The 18,100-nt window shown below is 32.1% G+C and overlaps 1 protein-coding gene and 2 pseudogenes across 2 annotated transcripts; all 3 read left to right on the forward strand.

The window, feature by feature from the left end:
- Nucleotides 1–530: 530 nt before the first annotated feature.
- On the forward strand, nt 531–6,049 carry LOC107632148 (Translation elongation factor EF1A/initiation factor IF2gamma family protein). 2 transcript variants are annotated; one of them, XM_088487652.1, is made up of 12 exons: nt 531–917; nt 1,027–1,137; nt 1,472–1,633; nt 2,287–2,505; nt 2,737–2,814; nt 2,910–3,358; nt 3,447–3,557; nt 3,641–4,128; nt 4,732–4,900; nt 5,070–5,309; nt 5,418–5,552; nt 5,647–6,049. In XM_088487652.1, exons 2-12 carry the CDS (start codon nt 1,050–1,052, stop codon nt 5,776–5,778), a joined length of 2,271 nt encoding a protein of 756 aa, XP_088343778.1. In that variant the 5' UTR covers nt 531–917; nt 1,027–1,049; the 3' UTR covers nt 5,779–6,049. The 2 variants fall into 2 exon arrangements, with proteins under 2 accessions (XP_088343778.1, XP_088343782.1); XM_088487656.1 differs by lacking the exon at nt 2,287–2,505 and having other exon boundaries at nt 532–917.
- A 1,008-nt stretch (nt 6,050–7,057) lies between these two features.
- On the forward strand, nt 7,058–8,201 carry LOC107634038 (bidirectional sugar transporter SWEET2a-like; annotated as a pseudogene).
- Nucleotides 8,202–8,912: 711 nt separating this feature from the next.
- On the forward strand, nt 8,913–10,181 carry LOC107634037 (uncharacterized; annotated as a pseudogene).
- The last annotated feature ends 7,919 nt before the right edge of the window (nt 10,182–18,100 follow it).

Consider the following 18,100-nt stretch of genomic DNA (forward strand, 5'->3'; position numbering starts at 1 on the left):
AAGGAAATAAGAAGAAAAAAAAAATTTGTTTAAATAAAAAAAATAAGAGAAAAAAAAACCTTTATGTCTTATTTTTTTAATTAATCAAAAGATAAATTAATAATTTTATACTTATTTACACTTTTTTTTTTCATTTTTATCTCATTTTTTAGAAAAAATATTTTGATGAATCTCACATTATTTTTTTTTTCAGTTCATTTTCTTTTTTCATTCAAACAATGAAAAATTTATATTTTTATCTTTTTTTTACATATTTTTATATTCTCTTAATCCAAACAAAGTATAAATAAAAATATATTTTAATAAAAATAATAGATAAAAATTTAGTATAAAATAATTTTAAATATGTCTTTAATTATATAATTTCACATTAATAAAAATAATTATTTTTTATATCTCTGCATAAATAATTATAAAAAAAACATATAATTAAACTGTATACAAAGTTTTTACACTCAGTCCGTTAAAACTAAAAATAATATTTTTGTTAAACAAAATATATTTTTAAGTGTAAATTTAAGAGTTGTATAAAAGCGAAAAAGCAGATAAAAAATAAGGCAAGAGGAAGAGTGATATGGGAACCAGAGATTAACAGCTCTATCTCGCTCGCCGCATAGCGTGGTTGCTCCGATCCACGGAACACCACCACCCTCTCTCTATCTCTTTCTCTGTACCACTTTCCCTTGTCTGTTTCCTTCACTCCACAACTCTTCTTCTTCATCTTCATTCCCCTTTTAAGGGTTTCCGAGACATCAATTCCTCTATCCTTCGTATAATTTCTTCTCCTTTCCGTTAATGCGGCCTTAGCTGCCGTCATAACCTCTAAAGCCTTGCCTTTTCACATGGCTCTTTTTACTCCCTCGAACTCTTAACTCTTTATTGACCCTCCCTCCCTCTTTTCTTACCTACTAATACAGGTACAAAGCGAGCTTAGTTACGTTGAAAGCAAGATTTTTTTATTTGAATTTCAAGGTTTCTCAAATTTGTTTATTTTCTAATTGATGTTCTGTGTGGTTTTGTGGTCAGTAATAGTATTATATCCTGGAACCATGCCTCGTAAGGTAAACTACGGACTCGATTACGACGATGATTATGGCGATGAATATGACGACTATGATGATTATTATGAAGACTATGGTTAGTTCATATATATTTTCTTTCGGTTTGTTTTGGCGTATTATGCATGTTCTTGCAATTTGAGTATGTTGGGTTCAGCTAGTAACTATTTAGTTGTAATTATTTGACATTTCCACATTTTTTTCCCTGCATGTTCAATGCTGTTGGTGGCAGCGACTTTAATGTGTTATATCATATGACTTATAATAATTAACAAGGAGAAAAAATCAAACTAAAGGAAGGGTGGCATGAATTAAGCAATTAGTTCCGGTTAAGATCTATAGATTGGTTTCTGGAGTGGTTTGTTGAATTATTTTGGGTTTGCAGAAGTCCTAATGTTTTTCTTCTCCAACAGGAGAGGTACCTGAAACAAAGCAAGAGACACCGAGACCTCCTGGGGTTTGGCGATGCACCATTTGCACGTATGACAATGATGAGAGTATGACATCTTGTGATATTTGTGGTGTTATACGCCGTGACTTTGTTAACACTGGTACATCCAATATTAAACAAACAGGTAATTCGGTATTCCGACAATTGAAGAATAGAATAGTTTAGTTTACAGCCAGGTTTTTTATTTTGTTTTTTTAATGTCTTTTGGTATGATGAACAATTCTTTTACACAGCCTAAGTTATTGTCTGTTCCCCTCTCCTGTATGACATAGTATGGGTGACGACAAAAATGCCTAGCTTCATGCTGTTTTTATATTCAAAGAAGAATCGGAATATCTTGAAGTTTAAAATTTTTAGCTTTTTATCACTTTGAAAAACAAGTTAATATGTGAACCTTGAAGACCAAGCATGCTAGTGGATGACGAAAAATTGGAGTGGTTAAATTTGTTTCTTTCCTCTCAACTATCTAGGATGGTAGGATTAGATGTATGGAGAAATTAAACCATGAATGATCAAGGGTTTCCTGTTTTTGTTAATTAGAAAAGGAAACTCCCATTGTATGGCCATGTCTAAGTACCTTAAGGAGGATGCCTCTCTGATAAAGGAGTTGCCTTTCATTTGTGGTTTTTGGGGGAAAGAAAAGGGGGGGGGGGGGGGGGGGGAGAGCCATAGAATATAACTCATGCCTTCCTCTATACACCCCTGATTGCATAGTGCTAGGTTTTCCACAATGGCCATGATATACCTATAACCCATTGAACAATCTCTGTGATGCAGTTGAAGACATAAGCAAAACATCTGGAGCATCCAAGTTGGCCAGGTCTCTTTTTGCTTCATTACCAAAACAGAATCCAAAAGAGGTTGTATTACTTCCCAAGCAGGATGATGGTTTTCAGACAGATGCCAGTAACTTGTGCAAGCATGGGAATGTTCAAGGAGAATTTCATGAATGTCATAAGGCTTTTAATACTAAAAGCCATTCCCATTTAAACATAGGTCTTCCCAAGTCTTGATTCAGGATGTGTGTAGAGTTAGAACAGTTTCTATGATATTTGGGTGTTAAGTAATAGAACTAAAATAAAAGAAATTTTATTATTTGAAGTATAGTATTTGTTTGATGATTCATGCTATGTTTACTTCTTGCATCTCCTATCATGAGAGCAAACATTATTTTTTACCCCTTTTCTCTAAGTAGCAGTTATATAGCTCTTTTTTCTTTATATGCAGCTCCTTTCAAGTTTGATGTTCCATCCCCTGATGATGTAGTGTATACTGGTCTACGTTCTTCCAAAACAGCTTCAAAAGGTATCCATCCTTCAACCAGGTTTCTTCTGTTAACATTTTAGTTTCTTGTTCATAAGTGTTATATTTAGTCATTCGTCTTCCTCTTATGCTTGCAGACAAAATTATGAATAATGACCATTCTGTTCAATCAAATGTTGAAAGTTTAGAGAATTTAACATCACTAATGCAAAAGGGTAGGCAGGATAGGTCAGCTGAGAGCAAACTTTCAAAGAAGCCAGCAGTTCATCTGGAAACTAGTGATAAAACTTCAAATGTGAATAAGAAAAATGGTACACTTGATATTCGCTCAAGCAAAGGAAAGGCTGGTAGTTCATCTGCAATGCCTGAAGTCAAAGGTAGTGATGCAATTAATTTCTCTTCTATCAAAGACGGAAAATCCGAAAGTCTTTCCAGCAGTTTCAACAAAATAGCTGTGGACGTAAGATCTGGGAGTTCAGATAATACTAACTCTAAGGGATCTCGTCCACAAGTTTCTTACAAACCTGAAAAATGGATGCTACCTCAACAAGCTGAAGATACGTTGACTCAGCTGAATCTTGCAATTGTATGTCAATGGACTATTCTTTTGTATGTTTTAGGAAAAATAATATTTGTGGGAACCAATATCTCATGGTTAAATTTGTCAATTTTAGGTTGGACATGTTGATTCTGGGAAATCAACACTCTCAGGTAGGTTACTTCACCTATTGGGACGGATTTCCCAAAAACAAATGCACAAATTTGAAAAGGAGGCCAAAATACAGGTAAGGTCATGGTGAGCTTCATTTTGTAGTCATAAAGCTTGTTACTGATGCACCAGCATCTGTTCCCTTATTTTGTTGATCAGGGCAAAGGATCCTTTGCTTATGCTTGGGCACTTGATGAAAGCTCTGAAGAAAGGGAAAGGGGAATAACTATGACAGTGGCTGTTGCTTATTTTGACACTAAGAAATATCATGTTGTGGTTCTTGACTCCCCTGGGCATAAAGATTTTGTGCCAAACATGATTTCTGGAGCAACACAGGCTGATGCTGCAATTCTTGTCATAGATGCTTCACGTGGTTCATTTGAAGCTGGTATGGATGGTGGCAAGGGACAAACTAGGGAGCATGCACAACTTATTAGAAGCTTTGGTGTTGACCAGGTTATAGTTGCAGTGAATAAGATGGATACAGTAGCGTATGCCAAAGATCGATTTGATTATATAAGACAGCAGTTGGGAATGTTTCTGCGCACTTGTGGTTTCAAAGATTCTTGTGTGTCATGGATTCCTATGAGTGCAATGGAAAATCAAAATTTGGTCGCATCCCCTTCTGACGCTAGTTTTAAAAGCTGGTACGCCTTCTGATTACTCTGTCTGATCTTGATTTGTCTTGGCAGGCAACAAATTGAGTATGAAAATAAAATGCTGACAGGCACTGAAGCAGCAATACTTGCTCAAATAAATAAATGATTAAACACCTGTACACCCAAAAAAAAAATGATTAAGCACCAAGTTTTTCTCTGTAATACTTTTTTTTTTAAATCTATTCCCTCTCCTTGATATTATGCAAATTTTAGCGCTGAAAATATAATGATAGATTAATACGGCAAAAATATCAAATGCCATATGAAATTAAGCTGATTGGCATGATTTTGTGAATTTAGCATTAACCTTTAATGAGAATAATGAAAAAGCAAGAAGTTGAGACGAGAAAAAGTAAGTGATCAATCAAATAGATACTCTGGTATTGTATTTTATTTATTTAATTTAGTCAGAAGGCTTATGAATACTGCCATAGCTTGGTAGCATCCTTGGTGTAATTTGGATACTTCCATTCCTCACAATCTAGGCTTGTATTTGGTGTGATAACCTTTTCTTAGCACGCTACTTTGATTTTATTTTTTCAATTGTATGCCTTAGTTCTAAGAAATTATGTTGTGTCAATTGTGAAACAGGTATAACGGACCATATTTGTTAGATGCAATTGACTCACTTCCACCACCTACTAGAGAATACTTGAAACCTCTGCTAATGCCAATATGTGATGTCATCAAATCACCCACACTTGGACAGGTGTCTGCTTGTGGTAAACTGGAAGCAGGAGCTCTTCGGAGTGGATCAAAGGTATAAAATTGGGTAGTGTTATGGACCTCAGCGGAAAAAAATTGAACGAACACATCTAATTATCTCTAAATCAGAAGTATTTTGTAGTTATCTGAAACACACTGAATTTCTGCTAGGATGACATGAATTTAAACAATGTTCCTTTCTGTAACTATTTTATAAATTGTAGGTCTTAGTTATGCCTGCAGCCGTCATGGGAACAGTACGCTCATTGGAGCGTGACTCTAATGCCTGCAGTGTTGCAAGGGCCGGAGATAATGTATCTGTAACATTGCAAGGTGTTGATGGAAGTAATGTGATTGCAGGAGGTGTGTTATGCCATCCTGACTTTCCTGTTGCAGTTTCTAATCATTTGGAGTTGAAAGTGCTTGTTTTGGATGGTGCAAGCCCTGTATTGATGGGTTCTCAGGTGTGTGCTATAATAATGATTAGTGATATGGCATATCCTTGCACTTTATTATCCAACTTCTGTTTTTCGTGGGGAAAAAAAGTGAACCATCCTTTTCCATATATGCAGTTGGAGTTTCATATACACCATGCAAAGGAGCCTGCAAGGGTTTCAAGAATATCATCAATACTTGATCCAAAGACTGGTAAGGTGACCAAAAAGTCACCTCGCTGTCTCACTGCAAAGCAAAGTGCAGTAATTGAGGTGAATAAATAACAGAGAACTTCCTAATTCTGTTGGTGTCAATCACTTCAGGGACTCAGAAAACTTGAATGACTTTGCTTGTTTCTTATTTCAGGTAACTTTGCAGGAGCCAGTTTGTGTAGTAGATGTCTCAATTTGTAAAGCTCTTGGCAGGGTATCCCTAAGATCTTCAGGTAGAACAATCGCTGTGGGACTTGTGACGAGAATAATTGAAGAGCTACACTAGTTGGTGTAGGGTTCTTCGCATTATAGTACTCAGCAGCATACTAAATACACTGTTCCAATGACAGGAAACTACGTATTTGTTTGCCATCTAATCTAGATTATGTTATGCTGGCAGACAACGGGAAACTATATAGAAGTTATGCAAGAATGGTGAAGTTTTTCATGCTTTTCACCAGATAATGTATCATATGATAGCGGCTCGCTCTTGAATACTTTTAGACTTGTGTACAATAGCAATCTAATTATAATGAAGTTGGATGTATTAGCTTTCATTCTTATTCTTCATCTAGTTATATTTCCCGTGATTTTTCTGATTTATTCAGCATTTTGGATTATACACAAAAAAGCATACAGGCATAAACAAAGTAGCGTGTTATAGAGGTATACTCAAATTTTGAATTTAACAGTAAAATCATAGCAGCAAACATATATTATTAGGGATCGATTTGGGTGTTTAGATTTTTTAGGGGGTGAAAAGTCTATCGGGCAAATGGTTAGGGACCGAAAAGGGCATTTACTTTATATTATTTGACTATTTGATGATATGTGTGAATGTGGGATCGAAGCCAAAATTGTGGTTTTTTCTTCCTTTTTCTCAAGTGCTGATTGAATAAAGCTGTAAATAAGAAATTTTGTTTTTTGAAAACAGCTGTAAATAAGAATTTAATTGTTGTTTATTGTCATATTAGTAAAAATAATTAATTTTTAAATTTATTATTTAAAAAATGATCTAAATTATAAATTTGATTAAATAACTATTAGTAAATCAGCTGTAAGATAATTCAAGCTTGGCCCAACCATTACTATTTATGGTTATGGACCTAAAGAATAGATCCACAGTCAATCAATTAACGGGACCATGAAAATAGAAATTTTCTATTTACAAACAGTTTTTTTTTTGTGACTATTTACAAACAGTTTAATGTACTCTTTAGTCACTTGTAATTAAGCTTAATTTTTTTTAAAATATTAACATATATAATCTAATTCTCTTTTGACGGGTACAATCTAGACTTAATTAATCAAATTAAAAAAAAAAACCAAGTAATCAACCAAAGTCCAAATATTACAAGAAAAAACAAAGTAATAGTGACAGACTCTCGAATGATTAGACATCTTTAGTTTAGAAGACAAATGAATGGTTTCATAATTATCCCTTTTCAGTAACAACTCATAATTTGGATGAACCAAACACTTGCTATACACATGAGGACAAGGGAGAAGTGCAGAAGATTTCGAAATTCTTCTATGCTTTTTGGCTTTTCTCGGGTTTGATCAAGATGTTATTGTTCCCTGTGAGTGTCTATGAAGTTGCAGGTGTTGTAGCTGGAATTGCAGGTACAATAATTTATATTGTTTCTATATTGCAGGAAACATCTTTGCTTTTGCATTATTTGTTTCCCCTTTGTAAGTTGCCTAGCTAGAACTCAAAACTTTAATGAGAAGCATTGTTTGACATGAGAGAATCAAGTGTTTATATCATTTTCTTGATTATGTTCAGACCAACTTTCAAGAGAATTATCAGAAATGCTTCAACAGAACAATTCTCAGGATTGCCTTATGTATATGGCTTCTTGATTTGCTTGATTTGTTTATGGTATGGATTGCCATTTGTGACACCTGGAATCATATTGGTTGCTTCTGTCAACTCCATTGGTGCTCTCTTCCAGCTTATTTATATTTCCATATTCATTGCTTATGCTCATAAGTCCAATCATCTCCAATGTTTATTAACTTGCTGCTTAGCAAATATTCCAAGGTATTGCAATCTTATCTTTTATGGTTGATGCATGACAGAATCTGGTTATCAAAACAAGTAGCGTTGAATACATGCCATTTTATCTGCCTCTTGCATCCTTCTTAATGAGCCTCTCATTTTCTGCCTATGGAGTGCTCAAGGATGATCCTTTCATTTATGTAAGCTTTTTGTTTCTTGAAATTAAAAGTTTAGAATCATCTAAATCATTAACTTCATATGTACTTGCAGCAGTTTGAACTTTTAGATAGAGAGTAACTATATAATTTCTAAGGTTAAGACAAGAAAACAGTCGAGTCAAATATTTATTAGAAAGTAGATTATTTCGTATAAAAATTTCACATGATTTTATCACATTAATGTATAGATATTTTTGTGTTTTGTGTTTGGTACCACCTTAACTAAAATATCAAAACTTGACACATTGACAAAGTCATATGAAATTAATCCATTTTTTTTTATACCCTTGTTATTATCATATATAGGAAAATCACAATAAAAAAAAAAAAGGAAAAACTGAATTTTGAATCAGCACAATATATCCTAAACTCATACTTACAAAACATTGTTGTTGCATTTGAATCTCTTAACAGATCCCAAATGGCATTGGAACATTCTTGGGAATAGTTTTATATTGTTATGATTGGAAGTTGAGAAGATTCTGTTAGATATTTAAATCAACTTGCACTATATCACTGCCATTGGAATTATCATGAATTAGTTAGAGTTGCATGGATACGAGAATCAAGAAACAACTAGAATACATGAGTCTAAATATATATGCTGAAAAGTTTGAAAAAAAAAAGGCCAATTCTATGGTGCCTAAATTTTGCCTAACTTTCTTTTTGTAGTAAGTTTTGAATTTTTAAAAATTATTTACTTTTATATCTTTTAAATTAAATATTAATCTTTTAACTCTTTTTAGTAAATAGGCACCACCTTTTAGGCACCATAGCATTCACCAAAAAAAAAAAAAACTAGAGTTCAAATTGAAGAAGGCATGCAAGTGGTATATCCACAAGCTTCCTGCCGCCAATACTTAGGATAGTTTATTATGTTAGAAAGTGCTTTTGTATTATAAAATCACTGCCTATAAACATCTATAAATAGGTGGTATCATAGTTTTGTAATTTGTATTCCTTGAAATGAAAATATGATTATAAGAAGTGTTTTGTTCCATGAGTATCATGAGTGTTAGTGAGTCTAAAAGATTGAAAATATGATAGTGTTATTTATGTAAGTAATGGATCTTGGGGCCAATTAAGTTGTGGGTATTTTACTTACATTTGGTATTAGAGCTAGTTAATCCAGTGCTTGGTGTTTGAGAGTTTATGAGGTGTGGGAGAGTTCTCACATAGTTGTTTGTTCATAGAGTCGGTATGACAAACACCTTCAATATTGTGTGGTCCGGTCCCAAGTTAGATGGAAAACTTGATTATAGTTATTGGGAGACTTTGATGTCTACCCATTTGAAGGCCCAGAACCTGTGAAATTTTATTGAACCGAATTTGCAAGAAGGAGCAGATGCTGCCCAACAGAGGAGAGATCAATTGGCGCTATCTCAAATTCATCAAGGAGTAGATTATATGGTGTTTGACAAAATAGCAAATGTCAAAAATGCAAAAGAAGCATGGAACACGTTGAAACTGTCATACAAAGGCGTAGATAAATCTCAGAAAACAAAGCTACAGTCTTTGAGAAGAGAATATGAAAGGTACGAGATGTCTAGCTCAGAAACTGTTGAGCAATATTTTACTCGTGTTACAGACCTTGTCAATAAGATGAGAGTCTATGGAGAAGATATGCCCGATAGCAAAGTGATGGAGAAAATTCTTCGCACCATGCCGATGAAGTATGACCATGTGGTGACTACGATACTAGAGTCCCACGATATGGACACCATGACGATTGCAGAGTTGCAAGGAACCATGGAAAGCCACATCAGCAGAATATTGGAGAAGTCAGAAAAATCAACTAAGGAAGCCCTGAAAAGTCGAGTGAATTTAAACAATGTTGCAGAATCAAGTCATACACAAGTAGGACGAGGTCGTGGTTTTAATTTTCAAAGTAGAGGCAGAGGAAGTTTCAGAGGTAGAGGTCGTGGCAATTACAACCAAGGAAGTTATAATAATTTTACACCACCTAATCAAGGAAGAGGTGGAACGAATTTCAGGCCTGTCAACCGAGGAAGAGGTCGAGGCAATTTTTATCAAGAAAGAACCAATTTCAATTGCTTTTATTGTGGAAAGTATGGACATAAAGCAGCAGATTGTAGATTCAAAATGGTGAATAACAATCAAGCACACGTTGCAGAAAATCAGCATCATAATATTGATAATAATTCGGGTACTCAAACTTTATTTTTTACAAGTAATTCATGTGCTGAAGATGAAAATATATGGTACTTGGATAATGCTTGCAGTAATCATATGTCTGGTAGAAAGGAGTTATTTTCTTCTCTAGATGATTCAATTAAATTATTATTGAAGTTTGATAACAGTACAAAGACCCCTATTGAAGGAAAAGGGCACATACCAATTAGATTGAAGGATGGTTCTCTGAGTTATATTTATGATATTTTTTATGCTCCTGAACTTGACTACAATTTACTGAGTATGGGGCAATTATCTGAAAAGGATATAAGATGATAACTTATCATGGATATTGCACTGTGTTTGACAACAACGGAAGGTTTATAGATAAAGCAAAGATGACTTCAAATAGAATGTTTCCATTAAAAATTCAACATATTAATCCCTCTTGCATGAGTTCTATGATACTTGATGATAATTAGTTGTGGCATATGCGGTTTGGACATTTTTATTTTTCTGGCCTAAACTACCTGTCAAGAAAAGGACTTGTTTCTGGCCTAACACAGATTCATATTCCCAATTATGTTTGTGAGATTTGTCAACTGGAAAAAAAGTACAGAGATCCATTCCCTACAGGAAAGTCATGGAGAGCTAGAAGATTACTTGAAATTGTGCATTCAGATCTCTGTTATGTAGAAATTCTAAGCAATGGTGGTAGCAGGTACTTTATCACTTTTATTGATGATTTTAGTAGATATACATGGGTATACTTTTTGAAGCAGAAATCAGAAGCATGTGATGTCTTTAAGACATTCAAGGCGTTTGTCGAAAATCAAAGTGGTTGTAAAATCAAAATTCTCAGAACAGACTAAGGAACAGAATATCTTGCGTGTTTAGAATACTTTAAGCAACAAGAAATTCAACACCAACTAACAACTAGATACACTCCTCAACAAAATGGAGTTGCTGAAAGAAAGAATAGAACCATCATGGATATGGTCAGATGCATGCTCAAGTCAAAACAAATGCCTAAAGAGTTTTGGGCAGAAGCAGTCGCAACAGCAGTTCATATTTTAAACAGGTGTCCAACAAAAAGTGTTCGTGATAAAACTCCAGAGGAAGCTTGGAGTGGAAAGCGGCCTTCCATCCATTATTTTAGAGTCTTTGGGTGTATTGCTTATGCCCATGTACCAGATCAATTAAGGAAAAAGTTAGATGACAAAAGCGAGAAGTGTATCTTTATTGGCTATAACACAGACTCAAAATCATACAAGTTGTACAATCCAGAAACAAAGAAAGTAATCATCAGCAGAGACGTGACGTTCGACGAGAAAGACATGTGGAATTGGAACATAAAGACAGAAAAGCAGCTGACTATAATTCCAAATACATGTGATGAAGTAAAAGAAAGGCAACCTAACACAACTGAATAACCAGAATCATCTAGAAGACCTCAAAGAGAGCGAAGACTACCTGCTAGATTAGCAGATTATGAAGTTGGCAATGACAACGATCCGTCCGATGAAAAAATCATAAACTTTGTTCTATTTTCAGATTGTGAGCCGTTGAACTTTGAAGAAGCCTCTAAAGACAACAATTGGAAGAAAGCAATGGATGAGGAGATTCATGCCATTGAGAAGAATGACACATGGGAGCTGACAGATTTACCAGCAGATAAGAAGCCGATTGGAGTAAGGTAGGTTTACAAAACTAAGTACAAACCCAACGGTGAAGTTGATCGTTTCAAAGCAAGATTAGTTGCTAAGGGATACAAGCAAAAGCCAGGTATTGATTATTTTGAAGTATTTTCTCCTGTTGCAAGATTAGACACTATTCGTATGATTATTTCACTCTCGACTCAAAATAAGTGGAAGATACATCAAATAGATGTTATATCTGCATTTCTAAATGGCACTTTAGAAGAAGAAGAAGTGTATGTCAAGCAACCTGCAGGATATGAAGTTCTTAGAGAAGAAGATAAAGTTTACAAGTTGAAAAAAGCCTTTTACGGGTTAAAACAAGCACCAAGAGTGTGGTACAAGAAGATTGATTCTTATTTTATTCAGAATGGTTTTAGAAGATATCTGTTTGAACATACGCTGTATATCAAGTTCATTGAACCTGGAGATATCTTGATCGTGTGTCTTTATGTTGATGATTTAATCTTTACTGGCAACAATTTGAAGATAATTGCAGAATGTAGGGAGGCTATGATAAAGCACTTTGAAATGACAGATATGGGCTTGATGTCTTACTTTCTTGGTATTGAGGTGGTTCAAAGAGATGATGGTATTTTCATTTCTCAGAAGAAATATGCAAATGATATTTTGAAGAAATTTCAGATGGAACATTCAAGACCAGTTCCTACTCCTGTCGAAGAGAAGTTCAAGTTGCTAAGAGAAGATAAAGGAAGAGAAGTAAATCCCACATACTACAAAAGCTTGATTGGAAGTCTGAGATACTTAACTGCGACTAGACCAGATATTGTGTTTGGAGTAGGTTTACTTAGCAGATTTATGGAGGAACCTTGTACCAACCATTTGCAAGCGGCAAAATTTTTTTTTTTCGATATATCAAAGGTACTTTAAATGACGGTATTTATTATGAAAATACTATTGAAGTGAATCTTGTCGGTTATACTGATAGTGATTGGGCTGGAGATATAGAAACAAGAAAAAGTACTTCAGGATTTGTATTTCATCTTGGTTCTGGTGTAATTTCATGGTCATCAAAGAAACAACCAGTAGTTGCTCTCTCTACTGCAGAAGCAAAATATAGCAGCAGCAAGTTGTGCAACTCAAGCAGTTTGGCTTAGAAGAATTCTTGAGGAGTTGAACGAGAAACAAAGTACTCCAACAACAATATTTTGCGATAACAAGTCAGCTATTGCAGTTTGTAAAAATCTAGTATTCCATGGAAGATCGAAGCATATTGATATTCGGGTTCACAAAATCAGAGAGTTAGTGAATGAAAAAGAAGTTGTGATCGAATACTGTCCAACTGAAGAACAAGTTGTAGATATATTTACAAAGCCATTGAAAACCGAGTTATTTTACAAGTTGAAGAAAATGCTTGGAATGATAAACTCTACAAGCTTGATTTAAGAGAGGCAATATTAGATATTTAAATCAACTTGCACTATATTACCGCCATTGGAATTATCATGAATTAGCTAGAGTTGCATGGATACGAGAATTAAGAAACAACTAAAAAACATGAGTCCAAATATATATGCTGAAAAGTTTGAAAAAGTAAAAAAAAAAAAAAAACTAAAGTTCAAATTGAAGAAGGCATGCAAGTGGTATATCCATAAGTTTCTTGCGACTAATACTTAGAATAGTTTATTATGTTAGAAAGTACTTTTGTATTATAAAATCACTTCCTATAAACATCTATAAATAGGTGGCATCATAGTTTTATAATTTGTGTTCCTTGAAATGAAAATATGATTATAAAAAGTGTTTTGTTTCATGAGTATCATGAGTGTTAGTGAATCTAAAAAATTAAAAATATAATAGTATTATTTATGTGAGTAAAGAATCTTAGGACCAATTAAGTTGTGAGTATTTTACTTACAGATTCACTACTACTCCCATACACTGTGAATGCATACTTTATTTTAATTTTATATTCTTTCATTGATTTAATTTTGTACTATGTTACACAATAGCTGAATGTAACTATGTAAATGCAGCTACAAAAGACAACATGAATAGCCAATTAGATACAAATTATTTTTAATCGAATTTACTAATAGTTGCTAATTATGTGAGTATATTTTAGTGAAAGCTTTGGGATCATTTTAATGTTCATTGTCAATTAAGTACTATACCTTTTTGTGATGGTCTTAGTGAACTTTATTTTTCATTGTAGTCCTGTTATGCTTCATATAACGGCAGAGAAGCATGATTTGTGTATAATGCACAATTCTTGTTAAGTGATATGTTTAATACTTGGTAACTATTTTTGTTCTTTTTTTAATGAATGTTAGGATATAAAACTTTTTTTTATTGTAATATTTTGTTCACCTTTTTCTTTCTAATTTTTTCTGGTGCCATCATTAAATAATTTTGGTTCATTTTTTAGCTTATTTGAACTTCATTTGGATTTAGAAATGAATTTGATGCGTTTTTGTTGATGATTGAGTTTTTTTTTACTACTTGTTTAAATTTGAACTAATTTCAGTTCATTTGTGAATTAATTGAGGTTCACTTAATACTACTGTTAAATATTGACCAAATTTTTTATTCCTTACAATCAAAATGACAAAAAAGACCATCTCAAAAAAAGAAAAGCCACTTTACTATGTAAGAATATACCCATTAAATCAACTCTATTTTTGTATTATAAATATATCATATAACATAATTTTTCAAATTCTTGCAGAAAACTCACGATTTGAGATGTTCAACGAGAATGATAGCTAACGTATTCGCCAACATGAATGATCGAAAGAAAGCTATCATCGAGGAAATGAAATTTGGTGCATTGAGACATATCCCATCATTGAATGTTTCGCACAAGCTCTTCTTGAGGGAATTGATACTTTCCTTCGAACTCTAAAGGATTCTTGGAGATAGGCTATGAGAAAATCTACATAATCCCTACCAAGATAAAAAAAATGCACTGCCTTAAATTCAATTTGTCTTGAAAGTCATCCCAACTTGGGACACATTGTTCATCGATAACATACCTGAACTACAAATGAACCGAAATATTATTATAATAACAGTATAACACCATTGTATAATAACAAATGAACCGAAATTTGTGCATTCTATAAATTCAAAAACTCCTGTATTCTATCTAAATTCAAATTCATAAACAACACTGATTTTAGCAAAGAAAAATAAAATTATTCATTATCACTTTATTCAATTGTATTAGATTCCATTCTATTCAATTTCTCTTGAAAGTCATCCCAACCTTTGGGACAAATTGTTCATCGACAACACACCTGGATTATAAATGAATTGAAATATTATTATAACAACACCATTGTGTAATAACAAGTGAACTGAAAACTGTGCATTTTATAAATTCAGAAACTTATGCATTCTATCCAAATTCAAATTCATAAACAACACTGATTTTAACAAAGAAGAATGAAATTATTCATTATCACTTTATTCAATTGAATGAGATTCCATTTCATTCCATTCAATTCAAAATTGTTGAAGAATGAAACTAGATAAAATTAAGAATGATCCAAACTTTGTCCACTTAATTCGATTCAGAAGAATAATTCAAATTGTCCTCATTCAACTGACTTAAACTTAAATCATTCATTGTTTTGGAACACGCAAAAACCTAAACAATTTTAATTACACTGTTCGATTTTAAAAAAGCAAATGCAGATCGAAAATCTGAAAAGAAAGAGAATAAAATCCGAGAAGAATACAAGGAAATTAAAAAAAAAAACGAAAATCTAAAGAGAAAGAGACAATAATCAAACAAAAACACAGAAAAATAAAAAACAAAAGGAAGGTTTATGTTAAAGAGGAACGAACATGAAAAGTTTTACATTAAAAATCTGTTATAAATAACGCGTGACTCTAAATCACTTGATTAGACTTGATTAATGAAATTACTTAAATTCAAAGTATTTCTGTTTTTTTTTAAATCTTTAAGTTAAAAAATGTTTGAGCCGGTTATAAATTTAAAAAAAAAACAATTTAGTCGTTGTATATTTTTTTTTATGGACAGTTATTATTGTTAACCAGTTTTGATTGCATAATTTGTGGTTTAAATTTGATTTCATCTTTTTAAAAGGTAAATCCATAATCAATTCAACCAACATGCTTGTAAAAATTACTATCCATTCCAATTCAATTAAAAGTTTGCCATTTGAAACTAATTTTAGATGAGATTATATTTTTAAAGACCTCTAATGAAAATATTTGTTCAGAAACTTAAAAATGCATACCTTTATTTTTTCTGTTTTTCATATTAAATTATTAAAATGTCCACAAAAATATTAACAAAAGTATGTATAAAAATTAGATATCACAATATTTAGCGACAAAAGGTAAAAAAAAACGTAAGTGAGTAATAGTTGTCAAATAAAGTCATAATCATTAGAGTATAATACTTTTTAGATATTATTTTTAACTTTTACAGTAATTAAATTAATTTAAAATTAAATTTTGTACTGAATATTAATTTTAAAATAATATTAATATCAATAAAAAAATTATATTATTTTATTAATACATTAAATTCATTAAATAAATGTCGTAACATTAATATTATAATAAGACTCAATTAAAATATACTTAAATAAATAAGCTACACTCAATTTGTACTCCTATATTTTTTCAATCCAAATGTATAAAATTTTCAATCTTCACATCCATAAAGTTTTAATTTTTCTATTACGTTATCTTTGTTATTATTTTATTTATGTAATATTTTAAATATATAATGTGTTTTATTTTTAAATATGTATTTTTTTAATATTGTTGTTCTTAATTAGTTAATGTTTAAAGTCCATTTTTATTTTTAAATATAGTATATAATTATTAATTTTGTAACTTTATTTTTTATTTTAATTAAATGTTTATAATTTAATTAAAATTATTTTAAATAATTACAAATAATTTAAAATTTAAATTGAAATGAGATTAAAAATTGAAGTGGCAAATTTCATATTAAATCTTAAATCAATTTTTATAATAATATCAAAGGTTTGTGTGAATAAGTTTTTAAGAAAGATTTTTCTTTAATTATCTTTTTTTTAAAGATCTTATAGAAAAATAAAAGTAATTTTATGATTGGATATCTCATATAAAAAAAAATTTTTATCTATTAATTATGTTTGAGTATAACAGTATAAAAGTACTTTTTGTATATTTATTATGTGAAAAATATTTTAAAAAAAAAATAATTTATCAAAAAAAAATATTTTTTTATTTTTTAAATATTTTTATTTTTATTATTAAAAACTACCAAATACATTAAAAATGTATTTTTCACTGAAAAAATTATTTTTTATTACTTTAATGACGCCCAAATAAGCACTAATCTCATAAATACTTATATAGTATTTTATAAAATCTAAAATAAAATTAAACTAAAATTAAGTACAATCCTGGTACACATACAAATTTTTTAGACAAATAACTTCAAACAAGTAAATCCTAATTCAACAAAACCCACTTACATGATCGACGAACGTATGAAATTACGTCATTCCTCCTCCTCTTTCTCCTTCTTCTTCTTCTCCTTTTTCTTTTGCTTTCCTCCTTCTTCTTCAGCGCGTTCCTTCTTCTTCTTCGCGTATTTCATCATCTTCATAATTCTTTTTAGGGTTAAGTATTTTTTCCGTCCCTAACTTCTTGGGTGAAAATCAAAATCGTCACCGACTTTTTTTTTTTTATTAAAATCATCATCAACATTACAAAACGTTATAAAATCGTCATTTTTTAAATTTTTGGACTAAATTACCCTTTATCATCATCTCTCCCCTTTACTCTCCTCTGTTTACCTCCTGGGTTCCTCCCTCCTCCCTCTTTCCTCTTCTCTTCCCTGCTCCACTCTCTTCAACCAAATCTTCAACAACAACTATTTTTTTTAATTTCAAAAAATTAGACAAAGCTAATGCAGCATTAACAATAATATATTCATATTCCACCCAAATCTTCAACAGCAACAACTATTTTTTTTTATTTCAAAAAAATCAAGCAAAACTACCACAAAATAACGCAGCATCAACAACAATATATTCAGATTCCACCCAAATCTTCAACAGCAACAACTATTTTTTTTTTAATTTAAAAAAATTAAACAAAGCTAACACAGAATCAACAACAACAATATATTTAGATTCAAAAATCCATTAACAACAATAACACCAATTCAAATTCAAGACAGAAAATTTAAGAGAGAAGAACGCAGAAAAGAGAGAAGAGAGAAGAGGAAAACTCAAAGAAGAGGGGTGGTGTTGCTGCCGTCCGTCGCCGTCGCGGTTGAGGGAAAGAGGAGGAACGATGGTGTGGGAAGCTACTGCTGCTGGCGCTGTCGCAACTATGGCTGAGGATAGGAATGACAGTGATGGAGAACGATCTGATGGCGGTGGCTAGAACTGAAATGACGCCGTTGAAGTCGATGCAGACATGGTTGTCATTGAGGGCTAAGGAGAGGCTAGGATCACCGAGAAAGTGGTCGTTGTGGGAGATGAGGAAGGTGAGGCCAACGTCAATGGAGAAAGGGTTGAGATTGGTGATGGAGAGGGAGAAGAAGGTGGAGAAGGAGGC

This window comes from Arachis ipaensis, chromosome B10 (genome assembly GCF_059453495.1).
Source record: "Arachis ipaensis isolate K30076 ecotype BB chromosome B10, ASM5945349v1, whole genome shotgun sequence".
Classification (NCBI taxonomy): Eukaryota; Viridiplantae; Streptophyta; class Magnoliopsida; order Fabales; family Fabaceae; genus Arachis; species Arachis ipaensis.

What these genes read in the sequence shown, in the direction of transcription:
- LOC107632148 (XM_088487652.1), top strand. Translation starts at nt 1,050, where the DNA reads ATGCCTCGTAAGGTAAACTACGGACTCGATTACGACGATGATTATGGC. An exon ending in TGATTATTATGAAGACTATG is followed by an intron (nt 1,138 to 1,471) that starts GTTAGTTCATAT and finishes CTTCTCCAACAG; the next exon opens with GAGAGGTACCTGAAACAAAG. An exon ending in TTCCAAAACAGCTTCAAAAG is followed by an intron (nt 2,815 to 2,909) that starts GTATCCATCCTT and finishes TTATGCTTGCAG; the next exon opens with ACAAAATTATGAATAATGAC.